The sequence below is a fragment of the Anopheles coluzzii genome, chromosome 2 (genome assembly GCF_943734685.1).
Source record: "Anopheles coluzzii chromosome 2, AcolN3, whole genome shotgun sequence".
Taxonomy (NCBI): domain Eukaryota; kingdom Metazoa; phylum Arthropoda; class Insecta; order Diptera; family Culicidae; genus Anopheles; species Anopheles coluzzii.
The window spans coordinates 42,879,728-42,905,174 of record NC_064670.1 but is presented as its reverse complement, the minus strand read 5'-3'; the positions used below and the strand labels follow the sequence as shown (position 1 = coordinate 42,905,174).

General features: G+C 43.0%; 1 protein-coding gene across 4 annotated transcripts; it reads right to left on the bottom strand.

Annotated features, from left to right (window-relative positions):
* Positions 1–1,757: 1,757 nt before the first annotated feature.
* On the bottom strand, positions 1,758–25,350 carry LOC120947581 (influenza virus NS1A-binding protein-like). Of its 4 annotated transcripts, none has more exons than XM_040363028.2 (9): positions 24,819–25,350; positions 19,468–19,619; positions 6,649–6,767; positions 6,402–6,485; positions 6,185–6,325; positions 5,285–5,623; positions 4,905–5,193; positions 4,036–4,798; positions 1,758–3,877 (listed from the first exon to the last, which is right to left on the bottom strand). In XM_040363028.2, exons 2-9 carry the CDS (start codon positions 19,496–19,498, stop codon positions 3,199–3,201), a joined length of 2,445 nt encoding a protein of 814 aa, XP_040218962.2. In that variant the 5' UTR covers positions 19,499–19,619; positions 24,819–25,350; the 3' UTR covers positions 1,758–3,198. The 4 variants fall into 4 exon arrangements, with proteins under 4 accessions (XP_040218962.2, XP_040218960.2, XP_040218961.2 ...); XM_040363026.2 differs by lacking the exon at positions 24,819–25,350 and adding an exon at positions 20,887–21,674; XM_040363027.2 differs by lacking the exons at positions 19,468–19,619; positions 24,819–25,350 and adding an exon at positions 13,295–14,520.
* Positions 25,351–25,447: the final 97 nt, after the last annotated feature.

Genomic DNA, 25,447 nt, shown 5'->3' with positions numbered 1-25,447 from the left:
GGCCCGCGTCGATTCTGAATGCGGCCCGCGAGAGTATTTTGAGAATTGCTAAAAGCACTGCAAACCATTAATCTGTTATTACTATTTGTCAAAGTGTATTAAATTTTCCAGAGAAGAACAATCCTTTTGTTGGTATATTTTTCGAAACTAACATGAATGTATCCATAACATCTCATAAACTTATTCTACACAAACGTACATATCAATCGAGACCCTTAATAATCATTGAATCGAATGCAAGCTCATTCGTATTATGTTTCGATTAAATACTGAATATTAGCATAATTTTGTGCACACTCGATTGCACATTCTGTATGGAAAAATATATTTGCGTCAATCTTCTACAAACGAAAAAGGAATGAAAATAACTTGATACATACACTAGGAAACTTTGCAACAACTAGTGTTTGATTGTCTGAATCGCATCTACGGCTCAAAACCATTTCCGATCATAGCTATTCCGACTTCGAATCCGGCCAAATCAAACCAACAATTCCGTTCGGTGCCGTCCGAAGCCTATAGAGCCGTTTAGACCCATTCGGAACCGTTGGAGTCATCGGTTGTCCCACCGAATTTGTCAATCTCCATGCCCCCGACTGCCGAGTAAAGGATTCATTCGGCTCCGATTTTTTCCGACCTTAGAATGTTACATCATTGATATTCGATTGGAGCCACTTCTGTTTTTTGTCATAATCATGCCACCATAAATGTTAATAAAAATGATTGTTGCCAAGCTGGAATTATTTGTACCCAACATTCTGCAATTAATGAATTAATGTAATTTCCAACCTCCCCAAAAATGAAAACCAAAATGATATGATTACGCTTAAGCCTAAAGGATTTAGATTAAGGATAAAAATAATCGAAATGCCGAAGCCTTGCAATACAAAGCTTATTAATAGATTAGCTCACACAGTCCTCAATTCCTCAATTCGCGAATCATCTCCCTTCAAGTGTCAAAAACAGAATTGCCAATCTGTATGGGATCACACACCACGACTCTTCGTCAGATAAAATTATCGTAATTAAAAAAAAAAGTTATTCGTAAAATACGGGTTCTTGTTATAAGAAATAAATATATATCCAGAACACTTGGAACTTGGAAATTAGCGAAAAATAATGTTTCAACACGTGTTATTAAAATTTTTCTCTTGATCTATCAAAAAATTGCAAGCAAATATTTTTGTTATTCATCCAGTGATGGATAGCTCGGATTGCTTGAAAAAGATTCACTACAGGCTGCTAGACTTCTCCTACTTCAGTGAAAAAGTGTGTTTGACAGATATTTTCTAGCAGAACTGCCGTAAGAGAACGCGAGTAATGAAAAATGTCCTATTTTAATAATAACATTGAAAGTACATTAAAACTTATTTCTCATATAAAAAAGAGCACATATAAAAATAACATCGCGAATTTGTACAAAACAAACGATTCCATATAAGAAGCGAGGAGTACAAAAAGTCAATTTGTTTAACAATACAAATGTAAAAAAGTATTTTACATAAATATTGGGGTATATTTTCCATTCTCAACTTTGCGGCCCGCGAATCACTGAAAATTTGTACTTGCGGCCCTCTGATGAAATGAGTTTGACACAGCTGGTTTAGTGGATTTGTGGCACTTGGGTACACTACATACTACACTTTGCATACTTACGTGCACAAAAAGTCTCCATTAGCGGGAGCATTTTCTCAATACGAAATAATCGGCGTACCGATAAAAAGTGATATACGAATAATATTCCGTGCATTCAATAATTGCTTTAGAAAAAAACGTCACATTTTTTAGTAGAACTTACAGTATCTAAAGATTTTTTTCAGTTTTTATGTAGCTACAATATTTAAGGTATAGAGTTGCGTGAAACTTAACACCATTAATTGTGGACAGACCATGCCTTCTGTTCAATAGTGCCACTTTTTGTCTGAAACAATACCCAGTCTATACGCATCTGTCATAGTGTAATGGATTGATGTGATCATACAACTCCTGTGCTTCTATCCGTTATACAAAATGGACCTGCGCTATTCCCTTTCACCCTAACCAGTGATGATTGTGAGCCTACATGTTGCGTCACGCAGTTATACCGATAGGTTAGAATGGCCCTTTGTTGACGCATTGTGTCTCCCGTCACATTCGACAGTAATGCGGTTCGATGAATGTTAGTCAATACACCAGAGGAATGCGCATTTAGGGGGCTGTGCAAAGTTCAACACGCAAGTTCAGTGCACGGTAATTGCGTTCATCGCGATGTAGCTCAATCTTTGTTTAACCCTAACACGAAGTCTGCATGTCTGCATGCATGTGGCAAAACACCAATCGTGGCAAATAATCGCATCGTGCATCGAAAGACTAATCTACCGGCTAGTGTTCTTCTGTAGGGTGTAAAGCGGCAAACGAATGGCTCACAACTTGCGAAATCATGACACATTGCATTGCATCTTGGGTTCATCTTTTTTTAAACGGGATTGGTGCGAAGGCAAGGTAGGCAAATTGAATCACCTTTACATTACTACCATTAGGACAGATTCTTAAAATTTCATCCACGATCTTTTACATTACGGAACAAACCAAAAACAAGCACGTTATAGCACACGAAGCAGACGCGAAAACCATGACAACATGAATGTTCGTGCCTGTCAACAAGCAGCAAATCAGTTATTGATCGTACTTGTTCTTGATCTATCCTTGCTTATAAGCTATTTAGTATGGGCGTCCGTCCGACTTTCCATTCCGCTGACAGGACTGCGCCATTTGGAAAGTATGCCATTGAGGAGCAAAATTTCAACGACAATCACTTACTGGCTAGTAGATTTAATATTTAGCTTGTAATCATCGCCTGTTAGTTCTTTTTGTCGCCATTTAAAAAAAAACTCATCATCACTTACTTTGCCTCTTACGTCACCTTTTCGTCTAGCGTGGGCTCATAGCAGCCTCAAGTAGTAGATTTCCAGTTGGATATTTCCAATCAGATTTTCTTTACAAACATCGCCACATTATCGTGTAGAAAAATAGCCAATAAGAAAGGACCGTTGCCGAGTGTGCAAAACATTAATCTGGAAATGTATGGGTGCAGACAGCTTTCCCTGCTTAGTCCACCTCCTCGCCGTCATCGCATTCGATAACGGATGGGTGTGCTGTGGCGGCATTGGCCGTGTCAATCGGAATCGCAGCCAAACCACCGGCGGTTGCCAGCGTCAGTTAGCTGGAATGATTGCCGGCGGTCGCAATTTCCGTACACTTGTTGGCCGCCAGCTGCTGCAGCAGGCTAATACTGTTCTCCTGCGCTGTCTTGGTCGCGTTCGTAGTTTTACTCAGGTCCCCGGTGTCATGGTCGTCCTGCTCGTCTTCCAGCAGTGCCGTTTTGGCACTGTTCTGTGCCGAAGTGAAGAGAATGTCCTGCTTTCCGGCAGCCGTTGCCTTTGGCGAATGCTGTTGCCGGTTGTACTCGTTATTGAGCGCGGTGTGGATCGGTTTGAAAGTGTTCTCGTTCGCACCTCCATTGCCGCTCAGATGGTCCGGCGACGACGAGGTGGACGAAGAGGATCGCACGTTCTGCAGAGCCGCCCGTAGCGAGTTCTCGAGCAGCGAATCAATGTTGGCGCTCGTTTGTGGCACGAATGTGGTCCACTCGTTCGTCGCAGCGTCAAGATATTCGACCGTGCTGAGGAACGTCTTACCCGAGAAGCCACCGATCGCGTACAGACGATTCTGAACCACCGCTACCGAAACGTTCGAGCGGGGCGATGTAAGGTTCGGTCCGGCAATCCAACATTTGCTTTCCTCATCGTAACACTCGGTCGTGTTCAGTGAATGTGAGCCATCACTACCTCCAACGGCGTATAGCTTGCCGTTGTACTCGGCCAGGCCACAACCGCGCCTGGAATACGGCAATTGCGGGAGCGAAAGAGAGAGAGAGAGAGAGTGAGGGAGAGAGAGAGAGAGAGAGAGAGAGAGAGAGAGAGAGAGAGAGAATAGAAAAAGGTAAAGATTAGTAATGCAAGCTCAGCGCACATCAAAACATTCCACTTGTCATACCTCGGCGTCAAGAGCGATGGTCCAAGAGTCCACTGGTTTGCTTCCACATCGTACACCTCCACCGAGCCGATACAGTTCCACGCATCGCTTCCGCCAACGACCCACAGCTTGCCGCCGTATGCCGTCACCCCAGCCTGATAGCGGCCAGTGTTGAGTGGCGCAATCGAGAACCAGCGATTCTCTTCCGGCTTCAGCACGTCACACTGTTTGATGCCGCTCTGTCCATTCCATCCACCGATGCAGTAGATCTTGCCATTCAACGCACACACGCCTGCATTGCTTCGAGCGAGAGGTAGTTTGCACATCTTCTTCCACTTTCGATCCGCCTTGGAGAGATACTCGACGGAATCCAGCTCGGTCGTGCCATTACAGCCACCGACGGCGTAAACCGTTCCCTCGATAACCGCTATCTGGACGCGTCCGCGTGCCTCACCCATATTCGACTGCTGTGTCCAGCTGTTCGTCTCGGGACAGTAGGATTCTACCGAACGGAGACACTCGGCCCGATCGTAGCCGCCGCAGACGAGCAGCTTGCCCTCAAGCTCGGCTACACCGAGACCGCACTTGGCGCCGGACATGGTAGCAACCTCGCAAAACAGTTCCGGCTGCTGGCATTCGTCCAGATCTTCATCCCTGCTGACGCTGGTGCTCATCACATCCGGCGTGTTGATCGGGGACGGTGTCGTAGGGATGTTCAGGCGCAGCTGAATGGATAAACGCGCCAGGTTGCCGTTCAGCGTAACGAGCGCAACGTACGAATGGTCTGCAGTGAATGGATAAAAAAGATAATAGCAATCAGTACAACTACAATGTGTCTTTGATATGAACCACATCTATGGTGCAGACGATATGGGACAAGCCAAACTTACCGGAAAGCTTGCTGCAGCCAACCAAACTCCAATCCATCTCCGTGGTGGCAGCATCCGCGGCATCACTACGGTCACCGATGTCACGGCTGTACAGTATCATGCGTGGCCTGCCAGGTGTTTTCAACGCTTTGCGATGCTTCTTATTGCTCGGGCATTTCAGCACTAGCCGCTTGTAGTCCTGCACCAAATCGCTCTCCGATTCTTGTCCCGGTGGCAGATCTGCACAGTCTTGCAGTGAATTATCCAGTGCCAAGTAGAGCATGTGCGAGCGTTCTAGCAGCGAGGAAACCTGTAAGGAGAGCAGCATACATACAAACATGCCATAACATCCCTGTACCACACGTCCTCTCTTTGCCGGTAAGCTTCCGGTCCTTACTCACCGATACATCCTCGTTCGTCATCTGGCGCCGAATCCAGTCGATAACGAGCCGTCCCAAAGAGCATTCCGCCACCAGCGACATCTCTTGGCGCGTTTGATACAGCACCTCGATCAGCACGCAAGGCAGCTGCAGAAACCCGGCCGTCTCCGAGACGAGATGGAAGTTTTTCGCGATGTACGCGTCCACCTCCTGCACGAAGCGTCGGTTCCGCTCGATACCGGGCAGCGAACGCGTCTCGATGCAAATGTCCGGCTCCAGCTCGCTCACAAGATGGCGGGCGCACTCCTTCACCACACTATCGATCTTCAGCTGCCAGGCAGCGAGATAGACATCGCGGATCTAGAAAATGTTTTGTCGTAACAGTGCCATGTGTCTTTCACGGGTTTTCGCCTTCCTAGCAGGCTCTATCGTGCGCCCCACGCGGCACGCGTCTGTGTGCGTGTATGTTTTTTGAGGACCGCCGAAGGAAGGCGGGAAAATTGGGATGGGAAGAGAATGTGTGTGTGCGCGCACGTGCCGTTGTTTCCGTTTGCCGTCTCTCCAAACCCGACCAGAGAAGCCGCGGGCGTGTGGAGCAATGGCGAGTCGTCGAGCTGTGCAGTGTCACCACCATCGGCTCATTCTACCCGTTGCGGCTGTTTCAGCTCCAGCGGGCACAACGCGAACCTGCCGATGGTGGCCACTATCAGTGACAGATTCCCATTGAACGGCAAACTATTCTAGGCTTTGGTGCTACATTGCCATAACCACACAACAAAACACGCATAGAAGGGCGTGTGCTTTTTACTGCTCTGTTCGTACTTCGGTACGGTATATGCTTTACTAAATCGAGCTCTAGCCGCTTGGGGACGGAAACAATCTGCGGGCCTGTCTTAGATGCGAACGCATACTAGCACTCACCATCTCATCGGGCACTTCCAATGATCCGGTGTAGGCATACTCGACCAGATACATCAGGCCGTGCTTCGTGATCTGCCCGTTCAGCCGATAGCAGGGCAGCTTAGCGTCACTGGCTGCGGTTGGCCCACCGTTCAGTGTGCCCTGCGGAAAAGACGAACGGATAACCAATTAGTTCATGATGTGCGTACTTCTTCAGCCGAGTCGCCGAGGGCATTACCGCATCCGTGCTGAACAGTTCCATCAGCTGCGGCGAAACACAAGCAAGCACATTCCGATGCGCATGGATTTCTGTATTTTCCACCTGAAATGACGACCGAAATGAGTGGTATTAACACTTTAGCTTATCCGAAAACAACCCGAAGCTTGGCCCGAGCTACAGATCTATGGACCGATCGATTGAGGGGAGTAATACTCCCATCGTCTTTGACCGCTATAAATCATAGCATGTACAAAAGAATAGTTACCAGTAATACCACGTCGCAGAAGAGCCGGTTTTTCCGCATCGTACTGAGACTCTGCAAGAAGCTTGACTTCATGGTTTCGTCCGTGAACTTCAGATAGCCGCAGCTCTCCATGGCATCGTCTGGAAATGGAAAATAGAAGTCGAATGTTTCAGTGCCGAGTTTCTTGACATTGGGAAGTATGACACAGGTGAAAGCTTAAATGCGTTTACATCTATTCTATATTAATTCCTTCCTGTTGCATTAACAATGGCGAACACTTGTTCACTCACGCTTACGCAATATCCTTCAACAACATATCCCAGTGTTAAATCTTGGCAAGATACAGCAGCTGTGGACTTTGGAGACAGGTCCAGTCTTTAAAATACCTCATATGTAAATCCACGCTTAACACAGACCAGGAAGACCTAAGACAGTCTATTCCCCGTTATCTCCGTTAACACTGTTTGTTGTTTCGTTATCATTGCGGATAATTTAGCACGCCGACGGGGCGATACCACAACACTGAACAAAAACATCCCATACCGGTCAAATAGAAACGTACGTCAGTGAAAAGATAACGTGCTTTTATCTGTTACATGAGTAATGTGGTTGGTCCCTCGCCCGTACACTCTCAAACAGACGCACAATAACCACGCGGCAAGCAGCCTAAAGATTTATACGAATCACGCGATGCACATATCGTAGGGGATTTTTTGTTATTGCCTCTTTAAACCATGCACTGGCCAAATGCACCTCCCTGTTTCGCGAACATGTGTGTGCATCGGTTGCTGACTCGTGCAATTACACTTGCTTACTTTTGCTGTACTGTCCCGCGGTGACGGTAGACACCACACTTATGTCCACATGGACGAGCACGTGGCTAAGCCAAACAGTAGTACTGGCACGTGTTTACAATTACAATGCTTTTTAATTGTTTTATCTAAACAAACCCGTTTTACGATTTATTTTTGGATGGATTTCATTCAACTATTCAATTCCGCCAAATATCTGGTGGTTAATTGGTAGTAAAAGTTAAATAGTTGTAGACGACTAATACGCAGAAGAACGCAAATACTACTCTGGCCTAGCGACAACGGTGGCTGTCACGCGGCATGACAGTTGACCTCGAATATCGGTGTTTTTACCATCATCGACAAAATCATGAATTGTCAGAAGCAACAGCAACGGTGGGCGGATAGGAACGGGTTAAAAGACCGGCAACTCGACGTCAGCAAAATGTACAAGCATCAGCACGGTAAATTTGTGTGCCAAAACAAAAATCTGTAGTACCGGAGGAGGCAAAGACGAATAGAGTTCCAAGGTAAAACCAAACGCACGGAACTCGTATTAAAAAAACAACAACAACCTTACATTGTTTGTTTACAGTCCGTAGTTTTTGCAACGAAGCAAACGAACGGCGACGGCAGGGGATTCGGAGGAACAACCGGTAACATAAACAGAGTGGTAACTAAGACGACAGGTGAGTTAAGGCTAAAAATCGTTGATGCTACTACCATCTGCACAAAACAACTGCGTAGTACGTACGTTTAGATTCAACTGGATGCGGGGCTTTGTGCAGCTTGAACAAGTTTAGTCTTTACCATCATTTTTGAAGTCATTGAAAACTTAGGCCAATTAGGCCGACATTATGATGATTAAGTTTGCATTTTTGTTTATACAGTGTGTGATGTGGTGACAAGTGCACTGGAAGCTTACCGTCAGTATCTGAGACATTGCAGTGGCCCTGAACGGAAGTTTATTTTGGTCCAAAAACCTCGATTAGATAACTTCTTCGCTCCCAGGTTGTTGATCAGGCGATCGAGAACGCTGATGAAGAGGAAGGGCGTGAGGTATGAAATTGGAACGCTATTGATAAAAAGCACACCACGGCCCTTGTTTACGAAGGGCCTGTGTGTGTGCTGCAACAGGAAACCTCGCCGAGGGAAGCCTATCGATTAAACAGTATTTTAACCGGAGGAAACCGGCTGCAGTGCCCCAAAGGGGAGGAAATTGGCAACAAAAACAACAACAAAACAAAAGTTGCGAATCTTCCAGGCGTGCTTTTTGCGCATCAAACAATTTCCGTACCGTTGCACGGGATTTTCACTGTATAAACGACATTAAGTGGATTGTACTTTGATACACGCCCCGGTACCCGGTGCTCGCGTGATAACGGTGCATATAATTTAAAAAAAAACCTTGTTGGATATGCCTATTGACAATGTATTTTACGTAAAGATGTCACTTTCTCTCCGACTTCAACGTCCCATATGTTTTGCTAATTTCATTACGATTTTATTATTTTTCATTTATGCTAAAATCAATAAACGTTTACTAAGCGAATTTGAAATGGAAGCCAAACCAAAAGTGAGAATGCCAAACATAGATCACGAAACTAATCAATATAAGTTCTCGATATAAAAAATCGCTTCGCAATGTCTCCATCGTAAACCTGCAATCAATTTTGTTGTATAATAAAATTGCCGTCACCATTACTCATAATCTTAACGATCGCATAATCAGCATCGAACAATAGAAATTAGCCATACATATTTAAGCAGTTTATTAAAACGCTGGGTGTTTATGATGACAATTGAAAGATACCAGACACTATCAAGAAGCTTTTGCCAAACGTCATCGTAATACAACACCTCCCTCCTTCCCATCCAACAAACACCCTGATACAGAGCAATAAGAGATAGCGCCAATTATTGGGATCGCAGCGTTGGCTAGCATGTGAAGAATTCCATTTCGCGACGGCAAGAGCCACAAGAAAGTCACGTTCCCACTTTGTTGCTGATCATTGCTGATTGAAAAGAAGGTCAGCGTAATTTGACGCAATTAGACAGTGAGCAGCCTATTTCATTGTCCATAACCATCATCAAACAGTGGTGTGATTCGCGAAAGCAATAAATACATGTTATACTACATCGTTAAATGCTTATCAAAAAGCTGTAGTATCCCGCTCAGCCTGCTCCTTCTACCATCACTACTCTACGCGTCCTATCAGCTAAATTTGATATGATAGCAATTTAGAACATTGTTTACGCCAAAGGGGTTGTGCCTCGCACGCTCCATTTACAGACAGCCTTGTTGGCCGGTTGGCAAATAAAACACTTCCGCAATTCCACGCCAAAAAAACCAAACCGTCGGATGGCGACGGCTATTACTTTCACTTCATCCTGGTGAAGCACTGCATAGTTAACGATGCTAAAATTAACTCTGCTCAACATGTTAGGTGACGTCGCGTCCCACTAATATCACCGAGAGTCTGATGCCAAATGCAGCAGATCCAATTCTTCAGCAATTCAGCAACTGCGTTAATTACAAGACATTTCTTTTCCTTGCATTCGGCAACCGTGAAATGAGATTTGCATTTGGTAATCTCCTTCGTTTTTTTTTTCTTCGAATTTACGTTGGCACACGTGTTTACACACGGTCGTTGACCCGCATGTGGCGATCTGCGATCTGAATCAGCGGGTCGTGCGGTAAAATGACTGCGAGAAACTGTATGCCGCTGCATGCCACCAACTGCATCAATCGAGCCGGAAAACATGCACTCCGCGGCGTACTGCACCCCACGGCAGCTGCTGTCGGGTGCAAAAAAAAACGAACACTGAATAGTGGTAGTGACGCTTGTGCCAACGGTACAAAGTCTGTCGGGTGTTTCCCGCTGCAGAGATGTATGATATTTTTATTTAATAATCATTCGTATTTTGACATGCTTTTTCTCGGCTTTTTGCATCCAAATCGTGTCAAAAAAAACATTGGTATGTGTCCATATGATCTCCGATCGAGCATTTGGAAGATTGCCTAATGACATAAGATTCACGTCGGCGTTTTGTATGTCTGCGGTTGCTTGCGTATGATGTGTTTTTCCTTTCCTTTAATTATGTGCAATGAAGGCCACACTTAAATTTCAAATCAACGCTGTCCCCAGTTGAAGCGATGCTGGCCCATTTGCACAGCATGAATATTTATTGGCCGTAACGCTTTTCATTAATATTGTTATTGTATATATTGTATTGTATTATTTTCGGTGCATATCACAGCAATAAAACTCCTGCCCCACAGAAAACTCAAAACTTTACATTATCAATACGAAAACATTTAGGAAACATGCCAGATTGTTTGTGCAATTCCACACAAATCCAATCTCATTTAAGAAACAAATTGCCAGCTGCCTCTTTGTGCAGTTACAGTAAAAAGTATTTCAATTAGTTGCGCGGTCACGTGGTGCAATCATCAACGCGCTCGACTTAACAACATGCCCGTTGTGGGTTCAAGCCTCACATAGATCGTTTTGTTTAGCAAGGACTGACCAGTTGCGCAGAGAAACTTGGCATTACACAGGTAAATATCTACAGTTTTCTGATAAGTGTGCAACCTCAAAGCGTTTTAATCAACTAGTCTATCAATAAAAAAAAAGTTTAATTGTTGGACTAGTTTAATAAACAAGCACTGAATTCTTAGAGAAACTTACTATTTGATCGATCTCTTGGTACAGTCGGCAACTCGTACGACTTCACAGCATGCCCGTCATGCGTTCTAGCTCCGAATCGACCGTACCCTCATACGTGGAATTGACTATCCCGCTATGGGAAATCAATACGTCACCGAAAGCCAAGCCCACTAGTGGTTCAGGCAGGCAGAAACTTAGAAAAAAGGGGTTCTGAATGTTCTGATTACAGAAGCAATGGTAAAATCTTTTTTAATTAAAAGACATAAACATTCAAATAGAAACACTCAATATACTCATACATATACATACAACAAATAGCACTCGATATATCAATAAATAAATAAATAACACAGCACTCAAGAACACAGCTCATTCGCCATACCACACACAATTCACATCAAATTTAGAACATTCTAAACAAGCTGATTTGCCGATTGCCGAGAAATGCATAATTAAATAGCAAAATAGAGGAAAAATAGGCAAAGGGATAGTAGTCTCATTAAAAAAGAACTACAATTAAACAGCAACAAGGGAATTGGAAATTATCATTATTAACATTATTTAGCAAATAAGAGGCGAATGTATACCACTAAGCACTTTTTTTAATAGCTTTTTTACGTACAATGAATATTTAAAAAATCACCTCAACTGAAAAATCTAACGATAAAACACTTCAAACATAACAATATGGTTAATACAAAATTGAATCAACGGATGTGGTTCAATAAAAATATTCTGCAACAGGCAAACAAAACAGTCCACCTCAGTCAGCACTTATATGGAATGTAATTAAACCGTTCGGTGTGGTCAATTGTTTGTATACGATAGCAGAACGATGATAGTAAACTAAAAATAAAATCCGATACGTTAATTATAAACATTGGCTTCTTTGGCACGTGGCTGTGTTTAGCGAAATGAGACTTCGTTCATGCCCGATACATGATCAACGGTCTCAAGACAGAGACCGAAAAAGGGGGATCAGAAAAATAAACAAAACACGCTACAGCACACGGATCAGAATGGGATATTTCATTTCATCCGTGTGCCAAAAGCGATGACAAACCATTGTGCAATGCATTATGCCAAGATAGGAGTGCAGTTTTCGCTTTGCTTTCTCAGCAATCATCTTTCACCTGCTATTAGTTATAAACGGCCGTTCCCCAGAGTGGCCATTAGTGGTCGTAAAAAATGCATATATGTGTACAGAAACTCCCGCCTCCTGCTCCTAATAAGAATTGCTTGTCTTACGGATGCGACGTAATCAGTGCAGGCAGTCATGAATATGCACAATTACCAGTCACTTCGCGCAAACACTTGTCCGTGAGATCCAATAAGGAAAGGAAAAGGCGTTTTGGTGCCAACGCGTCTTACATGCGACCGCGGGGCGATCCGGGATAATGAAATAATAATACCTATTGTCGCTTGTTGAGCGTACACGCGTCGCTGAAAAAATGCCATTTACAAATATGAGAAATTAGAGTTTGAAGTTGGAAGTTCATACGAATTGCACGTTTTGCTGAACTTGCTGCTAATGAGCTGACAGAAAACAACGCAATTTCCCTATCGTCTGACGGCAAAGATGGTCTGGATTTTTGGAACGGTTTCTTTTGCCCCTCTCAGCACTGCTGCGGGCGCCGAAGATCTTGAAATTGTTTACAAATAAACCCACCATGGTTGGCTGAAATTCTTCCAATTTTGAGCTGGCCCTCGAGCAAGAATTTGCATCTTGGCTTGGACTGAAACGATCATGTGTGTTAGTGTTGTTGGGGTATTTGCATTTTATTTTGAACGTGTTGAAAATATTCTCTTCAACTAGTTCTCTATACACGATCTCCCATAGATCGTCGATGTGTCCTGACGTCAATCGGTAGACTAGACGAATGGTAAGTAATTCCAGAATGGAAAAAATAATACACACATACCATCGTCCCTTAATGCAATTAGGGCTAATTGTTCGTCCTTCGTGATGAAGATAGTTTCTCTCGCCCTTCGGTTATTTTAATAGCCCTCTTCGCACGTCACTCAAAATACTATCTGATGCAAGATCACTGACAAAAGTGTTACTTGGACTACAGTTCGCAGCCAAAGAGTCATACACAAAGACTGATTGACTTCTTGCGACTCATTCTTACAACTAACCACACAAATACAAATTACTTGCTTGCCCTACAGCATGTAGCCTCTCATAAAATATTGGTTACTTACCACTGTCGTATGAAAACTTTATAATATTTTTTCTCGTCATTTTCGTTAGCACCGCAATATCGTATCGACGAGACAAAGGTTGAGGAACTTATTTTTAATTGCTGTGTTCGTCAGGTCACGCTCTGCACACGTCAGCCGGTTTTACCGGGTTCGGGATAGTCGTGATGGTCGCCGAGTGGAGACAAGGACGGAAGTAAACACTAATATCACACATACACTCACTCACTAGGTACCAAACGGTTCGATGGTTTACCCAGGGCAATCTTTTCCAGTCCCCGTTTTGCACTATCACAGATCACAGATAAGGCACGGCCTTTTTTTATTTTAAAGCACACATTTACAAGGCGCGATGCAGCATCCACTTTACGCCCCCGTGTCCAGCCAACACGGATCCACGTTGGGCTACCTCGGTTTGCTCGGCAATCGGCCAAACGGAAGCTCACCGTGAAATTGGAGCTAGCATATTCATGGCAGCCGGCGACTGCTGCTACAACTTTTTCGCGAAAAATGGTTTAGTACCGTTTGCGATGCAGCTATTCGCAGGCAAAGAACGAACATCCATCACCGCTCCTGCTGATGGCCGTGTGCCGAATTTCAGCACTACGTTCCACTTTCAGGATCACCGACGACGTAGACTACCGCCAAGCAGAATGGCCGTTTTAGCAAATTCGAACCGAATGGTACATCTTTTTAAACACCGGTCTGCTTCGTTCATGTGCACCGGAAAGCTGGTGAAAACAGTGACTCCAAAGCAGTACGAATTTTGTCTTCTTTTTGTACACTTTTCGATCGTTTTCGTGTGTAAGTCTGTCTACATTGCCTTCAGGCTCACCTATTTTTGACACAGTTTCGCAATGGAAAAAGATTCACTGGCGCAGACCCATCACACACAACGGCAGCACACTCAAAATATACCTTTACGAGCTCTGCAAGAAGCTTCCGGAAGTTTCGAACCAAAGATAACTGTCCATCGCCCAGTATCGCTACTACGGCTTCTAGCCACACGGGCACACACCAGGCCGGAGCCAGGTGGTGGTGCTCTTTGCAAATCTCCCTAAGGACCTCCAATGCCAACGAAGGCGAAGAACTGGGCAGTTTGGCTTAGAGGACCTACTAGTCTCGCACAGACCGAACCAACGTGAGAGACAAGTGCTGTCCCGCCGACTACTACCAATCGACTGACAACAACACTCTTCTGGTTCAGGTTTCGATCGTTGTGGAGGCCACCTTGCACTGACGCAGCGGGAAACCTGTCCATCGACCTATGCGCAAGGGACGGACCAACGTCTCTGGTACTGGTTATCTTGCAAAAATGAAAAAAAACTCCCCCACACTCACAACGAGCGCGCGGCTGTCTGTGTTGTCTGTTGCATGTATTTACTGCCATTTTGGAGGGCACGTGCTGCCGCTTTCCCTCTCCTGAGCGCCATCGATAGCGTGTCGATACGGTGGTATTGGGGTAGTAGTCCGCTCACTGATATCTGTTGTATGTGTGTTAATCATCCTTTTGCACTACCTACACCCACACAACAGCTGTTGCTTACATGCCGTTTACAAATGGCGTATTCGGGCCGGGGAAATGTCTTCCGTCGCGACCAAATAGACGACTACGTAGTACACTTTTTCGAGTGTAGTGCACACCCTTCCCGTAAGCGAAAGCAATTCTAGTGACCGGGTACGCGGACACTATCGATAATGCTTGTTCTCCCACATAGCACCAGTGGCATTGTCCCTAATCCCACCCACACTTGCCGTGAGTGCTTGAGGGAGGTCAAGAACATGCGAACGTCAACTAGACCTACAAATAGCATCAACAGCGCCCCGCCGCTTCAGCTCCAAGGTTTCCAACATCCTTAGAACCGAAGGAAAGGTTGTCAAGCTGTTAACCTCTAAAGTTTGTTGAATTGCGTTGTGATGTTGATACCACTAGTTCCTAAAAGAGTTTCTCTTCTGTTCCCGCCAGAAATGTATGCAATCGAGCGCGGCTGGCTATTTAATTAAATGCAACCACGTTACTGTGTTGCATATCCATCATCATCAACGTCATCATTGATCATTCATCAATATACTGCAATATGTTGCTCAAACTTGTTATTAAACTAACCAAACAGCTTTTGCAACCTCATTTAGGTATATGGGCATTGGCGTTTCCTTGTTCAAGTTGTTCATCAATGATGTTCGTGTTATAATTATTAAACGCTTTTCCAAACACAACTTTCCATGCGCTGAGCTGTGTTCAGCGTGGTTTAGAACACCGGTTAGAATCATGTGAATACTGCAATCAGATTTCGTTAACCACCGAAACTGTTTAAGACTAACTTAATTAAGGCAAACTCAACAGTAGCTAAACAGACTGGTATATGGATCAGCGTCGCAAGCTTTCATATCATGCAACACGCAATTTACATTATTTAGTTAGTTTGCGAGAAAAGAAAAAATATTAAACATAACATTTGAAGTTTTCGGGATATCCTATACGATGAATCAAACAATGCATAAAAATGAACCACCTGTTTGCTTGAAGGAAGTACAAAAGCCATAACTGTGCCTTGGGATCTTAGGAAGAACACGCCTTATCTGTGTGATACCTATGGCAGATATCGTATTTAGCATGCCTGCCTCAAAAGCATCACACATTTGGGAACACGCAGTGAATTAATACAATTTACGAGTTTACGCAAATCAGCACTCACCGTTTGTTTATTGAACGTTGCGTGTGGCGTTGATTCGCACTACACATCGCATAACCCAATGTGGAATAAACTGGATAAAACTGTATTGTGAATCAGGTATGTCGAACGCTTTTGTTTGCTAGTTTATATGTTTATAAGAATATATGTCGAAAAATTATACCGATGTCTACCAAAAATTACATATTTTTTTATGTTTCAAAATTCGCTTTTCTCATATAATGAAAATTAAAATTTCAATTGCAATGAAAAACATTCTACACCAGAGTGTCGCGCATTTCGACAGATATAAACGTAAAACTAGCGTCACAAATTTCAATGCTAAAAGTGTGTAATAAAAATAAACCAAATGAACATTCATTTGAAAAGTTTCAACCTACCCCCACCCCGACATTTCCTTAGTAAGTCGCGCTTTACTTACACACAGATCAGACATTCAACACATCGCGATTCTCCTTCCTTATACTATCTTCTAACAGCCATTTTCTTGACATCCATCACCTAATGCGAAACTGTCCTGTTATACCCGTCAACAATCCGAGGGCGACGCTGCTGATTGCTGTAATCATGACGCAAATTACGCGGCCCTCACGCAAAAATGTTATTGTGAATGCATAGAAAGATTGGGATGCAATGCTAAACAATCGTCCAAGACTTCAAAAAGATGCTTTCGTCTGGAAGATATGATTTGCTTGCAAAGTAAACCAAACCCACTGTTACACCTACACCACAATGCAGTTCGTTCATATACTTTTTCCCATATCATGTAGCTACAAATTATCGAACTAATCAAATCCATTGACCTGAAACGTTAATAACAATTATTATACCATTCGAAACTAGTGAAGGCCAAATTATGTTTATTTCTTTCCTGAGGACTATAAATATAACGTGAAATGGGGAGAATGATTGACCTTCATTTTCATCACAAGAAACATAAGCTATGGAATAGATAGCAAAAATACGAATTCCATGAATAATAAATAGGTCACAGAGCATTGCAGACTAATCATAGAGATGTTACGGGTTTCTGATACTGAAAATACCGATAATATGCATGCCTGACAAATCAGAGTTTCATTCAAACCAGAAAGAAAATATGAAGAAAATAACTATATTAGTCTTTTTTTTCTGTTCACATAAAGCTGAGCACAGCTGAGCAGCCATATTAGAGTGCTGTAGTACACGTGGTACAGTGATGATGAGTCACCGGTAGAAGGTAAAAATCACCTGATAACGTTACGATGCCTGCAGGCAAGCAGTAGTAATTGGATTGCAATCCTTCGAAATCCCTTCCCGGTTTCATAATGAATGCACAGGTGATCGCAATTTCAAGACGGACGAAAGCTACACGCACCCATTGCTCATGGAAACAGGGGGTGTGGTGTCCCTCTCGTCCCAAATCACGTTGTCACTAGTGTGTAGGCAGGGAAGTCACATGCGGCTTGAGCGGGAAATTTGCACGCTTCATCGCTTGTTGATGATCATGCGACACGAAACCAGAGGAAACATTGGCTGGCTTGAAGGGGAAAATCGCAGAACTCTCTACGTACCGGGAGAGCCACGTGGTGGCCCCGACATCACTTACGCCACACGATCGACCATTCTAGATCATCGGCAAAGTATTTTCCTTAGGTCAGCTGTGTCGTTTTCTTCCATTGCCTAGTTTCCTCTGTGAAATTCTTTTAACGTAAACGTGTTAAATCGTGCGCGTAATGGTGAGACGGTTGTCACCCCATTGTTGGCCGTTGGCGTTAAGTCCTCCGCCCTCGAAACACATCGCAATCTAGAGCCCCTCAGCAGAATGCTTAATTTGTTTAACTTTTATTGCTTTTCCTGTCACTTATTTTTTCTCTTCTTCTCTCGCAGCACGAAAAAAGGAGAGGAAAAAACCAAATGATGAATGGACGAGCAATTGGTAGACTCTGTGCGACGGCAACGATCGTTCATCTTTGCTACTAAGCACGCTGTACGCAGATCGTGTAAATTCTACCGAAAAGACCGACTCAGCATCCGTGCATGGTAACTGTGTCATATTGATAAAACTGGCAACGATTGTTAGGTTGCCGTCGCGCGGAGGGTAAATGATGTTAAGCAATGTTTTATATCATGATCATTGCTACAATGCCCCGACAAAAAATGCTCTTCTCAACTACTTGACCTTTGTCAATGACGATCTGGCTCTGCCAAATGATCGGCTTAAAATTACTAAGGATAAAATATAACAACATCTTGCACACACGTTTTTTAAAGTTAAGATACGATCAAAACCATTGTTATCGACGATCGTTTTATTGCAACCTTGAAAATCGATCAACATACGGTTTTGTTGTAGAAGGTCATTTTTCCAAACAATCTTGCTTTTTATAATGGAAATATTCACGCATCTACAAAACATCCACTCGACGCATACTATCGATCCACAAAGACAATTTGAACTGTAAATAAACATCTCCAAACTGCTTGATTGACCGACCAAGGACAGCGACACCGCTCCTCACATCGCTTCTACACTACCTGGCCCTTGCTGACTACGACGAAATTACGAATGCGAAGAAGTTTCATGCTTCTTTTTCAGCTTTACCCTTCCTATTCAATGACTTGTATGTCATTCTTTTGTGGTACATAGAAAAAAAAATAGCGAACGCAAAATGATGCACAAGAAAGGTAGTACCCGTATGGCGGTGCTACCAAAAATATACTACAACGATTGTTACCACCAAGAAAGGGAACAGGGACTTGTGGTGTTGCTAAAAATACAACAATACTATTGCTCGTTAAGTCACGTTCGACGCGTGGTTTTCGAGACAATACACCTTTCTAAATTTACTATTTTACTCCGCATTGTAATTCGTTCCGACGTCCGAAGAACGTACGATCAGACGATCAACTGTAGTAGCGAGCGTGTGCGTGGCGTTCTGTGCGACGGGTGGCCGTTCGATGGATGCAAGTGCTTCAAATAGAACACCAGGAAGGCACGCGATTTGTTCCGAGATTTCACGCGAGGAATGGTTTGACGTTCTTCCGAAGCGGCTGTAATACACTAGAACACCGCTGACGAAACAAGAGCGAAATCTGCTCAGCATAAGTTTATTCAGCTTCGGTCAGTAAAGGGAAGTGGTACCCCAGGAACACATTACGTCAGAGATTGTTACGATCTTGACACACCTCCAAAAGGAACTTGTACTTTCATTGATGGGTTGCTACAGTTATTACAATGTATTTTTTTACAACACATTGATTAATTCAGTATTACGTGATGCGGTCTATTCTTAGGTAAAAGATCCATACATAGAATGGGTTTTTGGTTCCGATTCATTCAAGCAATGGAAACGGAAGTTTCCAAACTTTTTGAAGGTTGTTTGTATTCAACTTAATCTGCAAGATCAAGATGACAGGAATGATTACCACAATTTTTGAGAAATGTATAGATATCCCACACAGATACGGTACAACTGAGAAATATAACTTGAAATAACTTACCGCCGATGGAATTTTCAATGCGTGGCCTCATCCTTCGGGAAATTGGTGATACTCCGTTTATTGACGTTGGTTTGCTCGAATGTACCGCACCGGACGATGGAACTGATGGCGTCAGCAGGTTGTAGTGCTCGAAAGCGCTAAAAGCTTGACCCCTGGAAGAGCACATTGGAAGAGCGAAAGAAAAAATAGGACAAATAAATCAAATGATATTCATAACACATACGAGTGCGGGAGGGAACGAGGAAGTCTATAATGTATAACGAACTGTTTAGCGAGACAGCGCTTGGTATGTTGTTTTTTTTTCAACTCGTTTCGATTCCCGTACGAAGCGAAACGTACCTGGGTAGCTATAGATCATCTGATTCGATTGAAACGATTTCGTATTGTATAATACTCCACTCGGTGTTAATGACGTGGCTACCGTCAAACAACGTTAGGTACGACGCAGTTTCTTTTACAAATCACAAACAAAATATCCTAGAGGAAATATAAGTTAGAAGGATTTTTTGCACTCCTCCACATGTATTCCCCAGTTTGTTAGTTTCGTCTGAATAAAACACAGGGTCACGTAAACTTGTACAAAGAACTGCAATAAAAAGTAATCTATTTTTAAAACCGCATTTACTTCTATTATTATTCCCTTCCGTGTTGGAAAAGGGCAAACATGCCATTCGTTATTCCGGAAAGTACATTACAGACTTTTTCTAAAAATATGTACATCATTTCCATTGAATATAAAACTAAAACAACTCGAAGTTGTTGCTTTTCTATGGAAAAACGCATTGCCGTTACAATGCAAATGTAAGGCTTGCGTTGTTTCTTTTCAAGCGAAGGACAAAAATATGGGTCACCATCATTACGGGAAAACGTCTTGAACATGAGTGTGCTAACTGCAGAGGCCACACAAACGCAACTCAAGTAGTAGAAGAAAATAACAGTGAAAATACTTTTCTACAACAAAAGATGATACATATCAGATTTATTTTTATGACACAAATTTTATTGAAGTCCTCGCGTAGTAAACATCACGTTTTTAAGGTTTTTTATTGTTGTTTTAGTGCATTTAGTTCAGTTTTTTGTTATTCATTTTTTTAAATTATTTTCTTAATTATCTTATAGTATTACAACTTTGGCCGTATTTTCTACTTTCCACTCGGCAAAATCCCTCTAAAAATAGATCAGAGCATCATTATTTGGTGCACAATAGACATATCAATTCCATCCGATGTGCAGTGTTTAAACGATTCGACACAAAAAGGGAAATACCAGGTCAGACAGTGCTCGCCATTGTTCGGAATCGGTATCGATGTAAGTTTCTACTATGCAGAATACCGTTCTGCAGTACGGGTTTACATTCGATCACATTCACGCACAAATACACATTATAGCGATTTAGTAAGACGTTATACTATGGCTTGCCTTGGATCCATGGTGCACAGTTTAAAGATGATGGATGAATGTAGAATCTGCTGAATAGGATTGTTTCTCGACCGTGCAATGCATTCAGCAGCAAATAGGATAAACACTGTACAACGCCACTAACCGCAAAGAACTTGTTCGATTTTGTTCAGTTTCATGAGGTAAAGAGAAAGAAATTCAACACTCCACACCTCCTCAGGAAGGCAATTCCTGTGATATTGAAAGTCTCGCAAAGCGCTCTTGCTCATCACCATCAGCAGCAGTGGCGAGTGAGTGGTGTAGTAGTAGTGTTTACTGTTTGAATTAGCTCACTGTTTAGCACGGTACGAGGAGGGTGTTTTCCATCGACGCACTCGGCACAATGGAGTACAATTTTCTGAATCATGGCGTACGGAGGCTCGACTCTCCTTGGGTCCTATGTTTTGTTTCTCACTTGTGCTACGTACGCTTTGTGTTCATTCATGCGCCGCCATCACTATTTGCACGTCGCAGCAGGCCGAAAACTACCAGGCGACTCCACCATGCTGGCACACCCGCCGCGATGTACCTTCCCTTATTTTCACTTCTTTTGGCGTCAATCGATAGTGACGAACAACAATCACTCTGTACAGGGTTGCGAGAGTGGCTTTGACGTAGCACACAGCTGTACAAAACTGACTATCGTCAAAAGTGGATATACACACGGGGAGGATGAAATTGAACGTCTTCACTCGCGATGCAATCAACTTTATTCGAAAAAAAACCGGAGGCAACAGCACCGGAAGATGCAGAAAAATTATGTGACCCAAAGAAGGAAAAATACCCCCGTCGTACCTTGCGAGAGTAACTTTTCTGCTCTATGGCGGTGTCGAAAGAGCAGTAGAGAGTTTTTCCTAAGCTGTGTTCGCCTCATCCGTCTCAATGTTTATCGTTTGCTTTCATTCTCGCTGCTGTTTTGCGCTTGATCGGACTTTCTCTTTCTAATCTGCAATCGTGCTCTCACGTGGACGGTCAACTCAAAACCGAGCGAAGAGTGTTGTGTAACTGAAGTCGACGATAGAGCAGCCGAGCAAATTTGAACATTTCTAACGGTGGTGGGTATTTATTTAACGAACATTTTATTATTTACTGAATTTACTGCAAACGTGAAAAATACAATACAAATCGAAATACTAAGCCAGATAATCGATAATTCGATATAAGTTTACAAAAATTGACTGAATAATATATCCAGGCTTTGTTTGAGAAACATTACACATTTATCCTTTAAAATAAGCAATGAAAAGGCATTAATAAAATAATATTGCTCAGCTTTAATAATAACGCTCTTAATTTAGTTCCATAACAGCAGATTTGAAAACAAACACACAATTTGCAATTGCATCTAATTGTAATAGATTATTCTGATTGAACACAAAATAACTATTTCCCTCACTGTTATTGTATTCAATCGATTTGTCAGCCGCTTCATCCAGACCAAACAAAGAGCCAGCCTCAACGAGATGAATGAATAAAAAACATTGCCGTTGCAATGAGAGACGTATGCGAGAAATGATTCTCATGAACGTGGTTCTCCCAATCCTAGTCTCGCAACCCACACTATGAACAAACTCGATTGAGCATACATTTTTATAGATAACAAATAAAATCTCCACCCACACTACTATTGAGTGAAAATCGGCTTTGTTTTTTATGCACCTTATTGGTACCAAATAAAAAAGAATATTTTTTTTGATGAATTTTAGTCGTTTACATTGCGTAGGCGAGGAAAAAAGAGAGTATGAGCTCAGAGCCAAATTCAGCACGGGAGAGTTTTATATTGCTGTGTTGTTAGTTCTGTGAAGAGTGATATATTTTTTCATCATAATTGACAGGCTGTGAATGACATCCGTTACGCTGGAGCATCTTCTGATGAGGACCCTTCAACGCGTCAACAGGTGATTATTACAGCGGCATTTTATCAAAATTTAATGGTAACGAAACGCTGATTAACAATAATGGTGTTATGATGGCAAATTCAAAAGCTACTCAAAATAACGTTTTATACCTTTTTTCTTAGCGAAATGACGTGTATCACAATGAGTCTACTACCGATAGTTTTTGGTGCTAAAAATAGCTATTTAAAAGTAGAAGGTTTACTATCATTGATAGTATATTTTTCAGATTTGCCATTTTTATTCTGTTTCGAAAAAGTTATTAAGGGGGTAATGATATACGGAGATTTTTCTTATTTGCCATAAATAATGGATGTTATATAATAAATTATTATAAATTAAAACAATATCTGTTTGTATAGAGTATCTAAGAAATCAGCAGATATGTGGAAATACAGAAATAAAAGGAAGTGTGTGTGTGTGTGTGTGTGTGTGTGTGTGTGTGTGTGTGTGTGTGTGTGTGTGTGTGTGTGTGTGTGTGTGTGTGTGTGTGTGTGTGTGTGTGTGTGTGTGTGTGTGTGTGTGTGTGTGTGTGTGTGTGTGTGTGTGTGTGTGTGTGTGTGTATGTGTGTGTGTGTGTGTTTGTTTGTGTTTGTGTTTGTGTGGGTGTGTGTCTGTTTGTGTGGGTGAAATTTTTAAACAATATTTTGAATCCTTCACATCCAGAACTAGATTTGCCAAAATTAAGAACCGATCAATGAGACCAAGCATACTTCTATTAGGTCATTGAACGCCACTGTCTGGCCCGCTGAGGGGGAATGTGTGGACAAATCATGACAGACGGCGACGGACCGGACGGACCGGACGGACTAGGTTGACAGAAAGGTCAGTCGCTGACATACTTCCCGGCTTGCCAGCGGAAACGCATTTTCTAATGGTAAGAAGCTTCAGAGGGTTTTAAAACTTGGCACAAGCTTGACTGATGACAGGTTGACAGATTGCTAGCAATGAGCACGGAGATTGTTAAAATTAATTACTCATCAAATCGCTCATCGACTTTACAATAGTGAGAGAAATAATAGATCCTCTTTTACGTATTTTGGATGAATCTGCAAAATTGCATTTATGTGCATTGCAGAACCTCTAAGTGCCCATATTAGCACGGTATCAAGGTACCAACGCGGTTTGCCAGCTACCGATGTCAGCGAAATGTTAGCTCCGATGTGGCACCAAAATAGACGGACAATTTTCAAGTCCTCTATATCTCTATCTGTATCACGCTAGCAATAAAGTGAAAGTTGTGAGAGTTGATCCATCCAAACAACCGCACAACGCGAGCAGTTAGACAACTCTTCTTCTTTCATTCGGATGATGAACCTTCTCGACCAATGAATGATGAGGCGGGTGTATAGAAACGATAAAGACCTTTGTCCGTGTTCTTCCCAGGGAAAGGGTGAGTTCAGTTTCATCTGCTTTGGTGTGTGATTCGCCTCCATTATTTCTTGTTGCAACTTGTCCGACCTCGTATGGTCGCGGAAGTTTCTTTCACTGTGCGCGTGTTTAATACAGCCGGTTCCAGCTAGGTTGACGAATTACCTTCAGCTCTACATCACACTCACACTCACACACACACATACAATCAGCTTTGTTAGATATATGATGTAGTGTCCATGCCCGTTCACAACGCGAACAACAACGAGCATTGGCTGATTGGCTGAAAAAAATGTGCAAAACGCGATGCGTGTTTGATACGCGCTGCGTGCACTACGCTGGATGGTTGAATATCTTTGCCCACTCACACATAGACGCTTCATATTCCAGCACAAACACACATGCAGCCACCACTTATACGGAAACGGTAAATTGACATGCAAGCAAACCGCCTCCTCTCGCGAACGGCCTCCAACGACCTCGAGCACCGTCCAGAAAGATGTAGAAGAAATGGCTGGATCGCAATAATGACACGCATGTGCTTCATCTTGCACGTTGCCTCGTCAGCCTATCAAAAACCACTTCGTGGTCATTACCACTTCCTGCGTACAGAGTGCATCGGTACAATCAAGCCGGTACTTAACCTACCTGTTGGTTGCCAAAGATGATAAGATACGGACGTTTCTAATCCTCTGCGGCACCTTATAATCCGGCCAAACGCATGGAAGGATGATGGGTTCTAGCGACGTCACAAAATGAGCACCATTCTGTTGCAAAAAAATACTCCAATTTGCGGTGTCAGTAAGACCGCCAGCCACAGGAACTCGCGAAACACGGTGCCGGTGATTTTGCAACTACGTACTACACTTGCACAATTCTGCTGTACAGGAAAATTGCACAGCCTCCACAGAAACTCAACTCGAAATGGTGCACTTCACAATTTACAAACCAAACTGCAGCGAGGTACTGTGCAACGATATGCAAATTCCCTCAAGACTTCCCTGCTCGAGCCCTCCTGCAATGATGAGCACTGGTAATGATTTTGTTAGACCAGGCCTATGCTCGGACGTTCTTTCCAGCTTGCACGTACACACGGTATGTGTTCGAGTTGTTTTACGAGAGCATACATGCGGCTACGTGCCAGACAGAAGTAGGCCCTCCGTGCTAGACAATACGTACAGAAAAGGGAGAAAGCATATCGTACGTTTCACACTTCTGCCAATGGTCGTCGTCACGATTGGTTTACCGTTTACACGGGGAATCTTAAAAACGCAGTG

Bases quoted from the DNA above. Each gene is read 5' to 3' on its own strand.
- LOC120947581 (XM_040363026.2), bottom strand. The intron at 6,768-19,467 runs GTAAGTTATTTC...TTCCATTTCCAG, and splicing joins CATTGAAAATTCCATCGGCG to ACGATGCCATGGAGAGCTGC. The intron at 6,486-6,648 runs GTAACTATTCTT...TCGTCATTTCAG, and splicing joins TCTGCGACGTGGTATTACTG to GTGGAAAATACAGAAATCCA.